The sequence below is a fragment of the Limulus polyphemus genome, unplaced genomic scaffold (assembly GCF_000517525.1).
Source record: "Limulus polyphemus unplaced genomic scaffold, Limulus_polyphemus-2.1.2 Scaffold1165, whole genome shotgun sequence".
In the NCBI taxonomy this organism is placed as follows: Eukaryota; Metazoa; Arthropoda; class Merostomata; order Xiphosura; family Limulidae; genus Limulus; species Limulus polyphemus.
Window position 1 is genome coordinate 261,006 of NW_013666775.1, and position 7,334 is coordinate 268,339.

The 7,334-nt window shown below is 32.8% G+C and overlaps 1 protein-coding gene across 1 annotated transcript in view; it reads left to right on the forward strand.

Moving 5' to 3' along the window:
• Nucleotides 1–847: 847 nt before the first annotated feature.
• LOC106462433 (amiloride-sensitive sodium channel subunit gamma-like) overlaps nt 848–7,334 on the forward strand; it is a gene marked incomplete at its 3' end in the record, with an annotated part of 68,310 nt that continues 61,823 nt past the window's right edge. Inside the window, 2 exon segments of the mRNA XM_022389700.1 lie at nt 848–1,201; nt 1,743–1,820. Coding sequence (XP_022245408.1) covers nt 848–1,201; nt 1,743–1,820 — 432 coding nt within the window.

Consider the following 7,334-nt stretch of genomic DNA (forward strand, 5'->3'; position numbering starts at 1 on the left):
TCATAGGGACAAACACCAAGAAAACAGAGAATATTTCTATGGCACATTTGCAATGATTGATCTGTACCTGTATTGTTCGTTCTCGTGACAAAAAGAGACGTAGCTTACACTGCACTTTTATATCGTATAGGTTTTAGTTTTTGTAAATTCATTTGTTTGATAACAATGTTTTACCATGTTAATGCTGTTATATTCTAGCATTTGTAAATTGTATATGCCATTGTTGACAGTGTACTAACATAAACGTCTCCTCTTATAAAAGGTAAAGCAAGCACGAGGTACATAATAAAGATGATGTATCACCTTTTTAAACATTAACGTATTAGAGTAATCTCGGTGGCTATAACATTTTCATTTGAATAGATACAAAAGTATTCTAGAGCAATAAAAAAGAAACAAATACGTGAGCATAATCATCTGCACCAACACAGATTGCTATGGTAACTAAATTTGAAAAGTGTAATTGGATAAAGTTTTGGCCAATTGCTAGTAAATATATAAACTAGATAGTGTGATTGGTTATTCAGTAATATGACGTACTGTTCTAAACATGTGTTGCGCTACCATGGCGTGAAAGTGCATTGTTTCAAAAATTTCATGAAAAGGTTAAACCTGTCCGGCTTCAAAATGAGTAATATATATCAGGAACTTTTCGCATGTTTTATAGAAATAGAACTCCGGCCTCTTAATTGAACTTTTACTTCTTTGTTGATAAAAAATACTCATTTTAAAAACAGTTTCAATATTTCAGTTTCAGGTAAGGGAAAGAGAAATTGTGGACATCTAATTGTTAACCCTTTATAAGAACGGGTGTAAAAATATATATTTCTAAATAAACCTTTTGGGAATGGCATCTCTCTCAGCTTTATTTGCAGGATCTGGTGTTCCTGGTTTGGCTAATATTGCCGGTACTGGAGGAATTCGTCGAATATTATGGTTATTAATATTTATTGTTCTCTCTGGCTTTATGTGTCGCGATCTATTCAACTTATTCAAAAACTATATCAGTTATCCTGTAACAGTAACAGTAAAAGAAGCCGATTCGCGGGTGTTGCCCTTCCCAGCTGTCACTGTGTGTAATTTAAACCCAGTCCAGAAGGACAAGTTTTGTTTAAACCGTAACATTAAAAAACCGGAATCCTTGGAGAGACTTTTGTGTGCAAGTATAGATGACTTGATGTCAGATGAGCGGTGTAAACTGGTAAGCAAAACAATGTGTGTGTTCTTGTTTACATCTGTGTATTCGATAAAACCTTCAGTGCCATCTATCGAAAATATAAATTTGTAACTATGAGCTACGTATACTTTCAAAAATAAACATTTGTCTAGAAAAAAAATAGCATAAATCACTTGTAAGATCATATTTTGTGCCACTAGTGTTCATGTTTATTTCAAGAATAGCGAAAAAGCTGTGTTTTTTTTTGTTGTTGTTGTTTTTATATACATACATATATATAATAATTCAAAGTTGTTTGAAATTATATTTCTATACCATGTGTTCTTATGAATGATTTTAATGTGTTTTTTCCTTTAACCTTTTCTGATCTTAAAACTTAATCGATCATTTCTGTATTAACTCTTAACGTTGTAAATAGCTTGATAATCAAACATACTATTGAAATGTTTCATCTTTAAATTGTCATTCGTAATACCTACTTAAAACAATATTCTTTGTCTAGGATAAAACAGCATGTGTCATACATGTAATACCATGATTCTTATTATTTCTTGCATACCAATAGACAGACATAGAAGCCCAAACCTGCTCATCCAGTTTGCAGTCTTTTACGTTGGAAAGAAAGCGTAAGAAACGACAACTGGTATGTGACCAATATATTACTTGTCAATTACATTCAGTACCACTGTCAAGCGATGAGAAGCAATATGTTTGAAACAAGATTATGTTGTTTTTTATTGTTTTAATGCTAAAGTGTAGTGAATATGTATTACCAGAACGATTGTAGCTTCACTTTTCTCCACCACTCACAATGTGTGAAACTCATCAGAAAAACACTTTTCGAATACAACTGTCCAGCCAAAATAATGTATTTTACTCTATTTAACAGGTAGTAGAGAATGGAATATTTTCAATTTATATTTTGATCTATCAGTGATGTGCCCAACGCCAGGATCAAACTCTGAATTTTAACGTTATAAGTCATCAAATTTACCACTAAATAGAGGGTGAGGGGGCAAACGTTTTAGGACTATTGGAAGAACTGCATTTGTATTTTGTTAAATCAATTATTTATATTTACATTTTTATGCGTTGTGAAACAAGCAGCAAATTCTTCTTATAAAGTGTTATGAAGACTTAAGCATATGGTTTCTACTAATAGTCATTTTCTCAGATTTACAGAAACTTAGAATAACAGAAACATCTTGGTGCACAACTTAATTTATTCTTAACTTTAGGTGCCCTAATAATCTTAATTTTTCCTCAAAAACAGTATCTTTGTCACCAGTTTGAAAGATTGGCTTTTATGTTCATCGTAACACAAAATGGGTCTTTTTTTAGTCTCAATTCACATTCGTCGTAAGTTAAGAAATTACGTTTCTAACACCGTAGTCTATATTAATCATCATGGAGTCATTTAAATTTATATGTAGTGCATGCTAATGTCCATTTGCGTTAGTTTTTGTTGTTGTTATTTGAAGTTTTTGCATATTTTGATATACAATATCTAAACATAAAAACAACCGGATTCAATGGCTTATTTCTCTTCGTTGTTGTTTTTTCTTTTATTCCTATGAGCTCGTAAATTTAGCAATTATTTTTAAGTTTCACCTCCTTTTCCCATAAAAATACGTTCAAATGAAAACTCATAAATGTAAGACGTTTCGACAAGATTCTGTCATCCTCAGGTACAAGTAGTTTACAGAGATACATGCAGTATAGATTTATAATGAAGTTTTTCATTACCCAGTCAAGCCGTCTCAAAACTTATATTTTCCAAAAAGTGGGTTCCTCGTTATCGACTAGTTTGTTAGAACGAAACAATTCCATTTTGCGCAAAACAGTGACGTACCTACAACAAAGCATATCATGTGCGCCCACAGGAAGGTGCGAGGGGTCATTTGACCTCCCCCCCTGGATTTTCAAAAAGAAAAAAAAATACTAGATAAGAAAAATTCTTCTTCTATATTATTGGAAAATCATAAGGTATTTGTATTTCGATTCATATTTTTTTTAAACTTGAGTTACTTGACATATTTTATCCCTCTGTTTCATTGTTTGTAAAACTACTTCATTCCGTAGATTCAGTTTTATTTGCAGAAATATACAAAGTATATTATTTCTATAAGAGACTAATATGGCTAATTTAATAGTAACCACAAATTCTGTTTACTCAATTGTATCCTAGCAACGATCCTGTTCAGGATTTCTTTCAAGTATTTATATAACACAGCATAACCTTTGTTCAACAATTGACCATATTTCTGGGAATAGGCTTGTAATTAAAGAACAACAGTTATTTTATTTTACAATTCACAAATACAAAGAGCAATAGTAATGAATTATAAATTTCATTAAGTATTAAAAAGAACTTTCTATATTGAAACATTATGGAAGGAACATCATATGACAGTTTTCACTATATTTACTCATTCAATAACCGTGGTGTAAAAAAAAAAAATATTGAAGACAATCAATATCGTGCTTAACAATACATATATTGGCAGAAACTTACTAAAGCATTCCTATTAGAAAACTTAAAAAAGAACTAATCATAAAGAAATAATGAGAAAATTTTGATTTAAAGCATATTTGCTATATATACAAATAAGGAACGTTTAGAAATGTTACATTTTTATTAGTATTTTAATTATGAAAGCATATCTCCGGAAATAAAATGTAATACACAAAACACACTGCATAATGAAGTAATATATGGCGAAAGGTTGCAGTGTTTTGCAAATTATTCAATTGAATGTGTTTTTTACATTTTTGTTTGCTTCTTTGTACATCGTTATGTTTTCGTTTTTCAGTAGCTTGTTCTTCGATCTCCATGTTTCTTGGCAGTCTGCCCCCAGTGGCACAGCGGTATGTCTGCGGACTTACAACGCTAGAAACCGGGTTTCGATACCCGTGGTGGGCAGAGCACAGAGAACCCATTGCGTAGCTTTGTGCTTAACTTCAAACACACAAACTTGGCAGTCTAGCGTTTACTAATTATGGGGCCCCCCCCAGTGGCACAGCGGTATGTCTGCGGACTTACAACGCTAGAAACCGGGTTTCGATACCCGTGGTGGGCAGAGCACAGATAGCCCTTGTGTAGCTTTGTGCATAATTAAAAACAAACAAACAAACAAACTAATTATGGGAGTAAACATTCCATATTGAATCGGCGTAGTTAAGGAAATATAATAATTTCCCAGAATTTATCATTTATATTTATTTATTTGATGTGTATCCCTTTTAGAGTCCATACAACAATGTTACAATACAGTCAACGTGAAATATGTAAAAGACCCTGAACTTAATACTAGTAATAGTTTCGGTTCAACACGATTTCATTCGTGTTGTTTTTTATTTTGTAATATGCAGATAAAAGTCGTTGATATTTTTGCCGTCTCTTGGGAGGTGATCGTTCTTGCTTTTTTGGGGCACTTCACTTCCAAAATGTCACCTTCGCTGGAGATTCATCAATATAACTATGTTGTGGATCAACAAGTAATCCACATTGCTGAACAGACGCTTGTTTTATTTCGCTGTGAGTTTTTAACGCCAAACCTCCATGATTCTTTCCGTACAATGTCGCTTCTGCAGTGAATTCTACTGCACACAGTAATCGCTTGACCTTTGCTTTACATCAGTGATTCTCAACCAAGGGTAAATTTACCCCTTGGGGTAAAAAATTACATGGCAGGGGGTAAATAATTGATGTACCTGATGATTGAATAATAATTCAATTAAATTTCATTTTGTAAAATGTGTGTGTGAGAGAGAGAGAGAGAATGCTAAGAATGTGTGTGTGTGTGTGCTATTTTTGTGTAAAACGTGAATAATATTATTTTTTTCTGACCTTCTTTTTTTTCTGCCCCTTTATGATGGCTATGAATTTTTTGTATGGAAGTAAATGGGTAAATGGAGAAATACATCAAGCCGAGGGGGTTAATGATGGAGGAAAAGTTGGGAATCCCTGCTTTACATGATGTTTCCTCGAACCTCGCAGATTTCATGAAAGCAAGATGCTGCTATTCTTTCCTTCTTTCTTGACGCCATTCCAAACATTAATTTCGAGTTATTGTTGTATTTACGATCAGCCAGCTGGTTTCTTTCATCTGTAAACTTACGAGAAACTCTTATTTTTTTACTTTGATCTATTTATACTGAAGATCTGGCTATTGGGCATTAATGCCATAATATTGGCCGCCATTCGCCATTTTGGGTGTTTTTCTAGTCGCTTCATATCGCGTTTTCCCCATTTTTTGTGGTCGTTGTCTGCATCCCAATTTTCTAGTTTCACACCTGTTTATAAAGTGCTTCACGACTGTTAATTGGATTTATGTGGTAATTTTCTTCCGAGCCCAAAAATGCCATTCCTCGTTGATATGACAATCTAGCTGCTTGGCACCTGAAATGACATACCCCTCTCTTTGATCAGTTGAATTGTTTCCCGCCCACAAATGTTACTACCAATAGCATATAGGTTTCAGCACAGTTGGGTGTTTAACAATTAATAGTTTGTAAGCTTTATCTACTAAATATTCAAAACTTTCAATAATTCTTTGCCAACAATGTTCTAGGCATTATTTCAATGACGTTCTTATCAGTTTCATTGCTGTCTGTTTTAACAATAAAACAGAAATAATTATTGCATTTATAATGATTTACATAATTATGAAATGTTCCATTTTTCAGTTCTTTCTTTCGGTGCTGAATAGATCTTTTGTCTTTGTGGTTTTTGCATTATTATTTCACGGGTACAGTCCTGTAGGAGGTTGATTTTCCGAAATTTTTTCTTCTTTGCTAAAGCTAGTTGATGTTTCTTTCCAATCTTTCATTTTCTGCTTGGAAAAGCGGTTTTCCTTTTTGGTGAATGCATCATTCTGGGGGCTTTACAAATTAATGGTCTGACCAGTTTTATAGAGGTTGTTTACTAACATTAATAAGTTACGTGGTCTATAATTTACTCCGTCATATTTAAAGTTTAGTGCTTACATTTGTTTTATCTGACTCTGTAACTCTTCTCAACGATGTGCATAAAAAAGCTGTATTGAGAAACTGGGCAGCCATATTTTCGAATCCGTACGTTTTTGCCAGCATGTAAAGTTTTACTAAATCTTGTATTGATATGGATTACTGTTGACTGTTATGAGGGAAATGTTTCATGCCTAATATGGCAGCGTTGAATTAAACATAGAGTTCCGTGAAATCACAAAAAAATACTTCTATACCCTGGTTGGCATCATAGCCCCAAAGTTTTCATACAGTTGACTAGTATTTAAGGTAAATGGCATTATTCCACCTTCAAAACATGTCTTTCTAATGGGGCATTTCATATAATGACGCCAGTAAATGAGTGACCAGCTTACTTAGAACAACTTCACAATGAGTTCCGAATGAACATAGTTTTCGAAACTGTGGTGTTATGTGAATGTAATGATAGTATACGTGTGTTTGTAGAACGCGCTGTGTTATTATATAGTTGAAAATACTCTAGTGCCAACCACAGAATTATAGTAACTGTGGTAAAATTAAGTCACATTAAGCTATCTGCTATCTAATCCCTGATTTTGGCTTTGTAAGTCCGTAAACTTACTGTTGCCCAACCGGGGATATTAATCACTCTTTTTACAGACATTGTTATATATATTCTTGATAAAGTTTATAACTTCTAGAAATACAAGTATGTTACTTAAGCACATACTTTTCTTTAATGATGTTGTCTGGTACAGTTTCTAAAAGGGTTTTGGTTGTACTTTGTCTTTAAAACTTTAACAACCTGATGACCAATAAAATAATTTTGTAAAATTAATTTTGTAATTATATTGCACATTATGTTTTCCCCCATATATTGACTTATAAAGTTATTTTTAAATTATTATAACAAATTTTGACCGTATGTTTTACTTACTTGCCTCAGACACTATTTATAATTTATTTATTGCGTATTCCTGAATACAGTTTATATTTATGTAGAAGTGAATTATAAAGCTTTCTTCAGCGCTTGTCGTGTAGATGATGACGACGTTACAATAAAGCTCTGTATAAGATTAGTTTATAAGAATATTCCCAGGACTTACATTATAGGGAGATTAAAAAAACAAATACATTTCTGTAAGATTATAAGAAATACATGTCTCATAGTTGTACTAATAATGGCTGG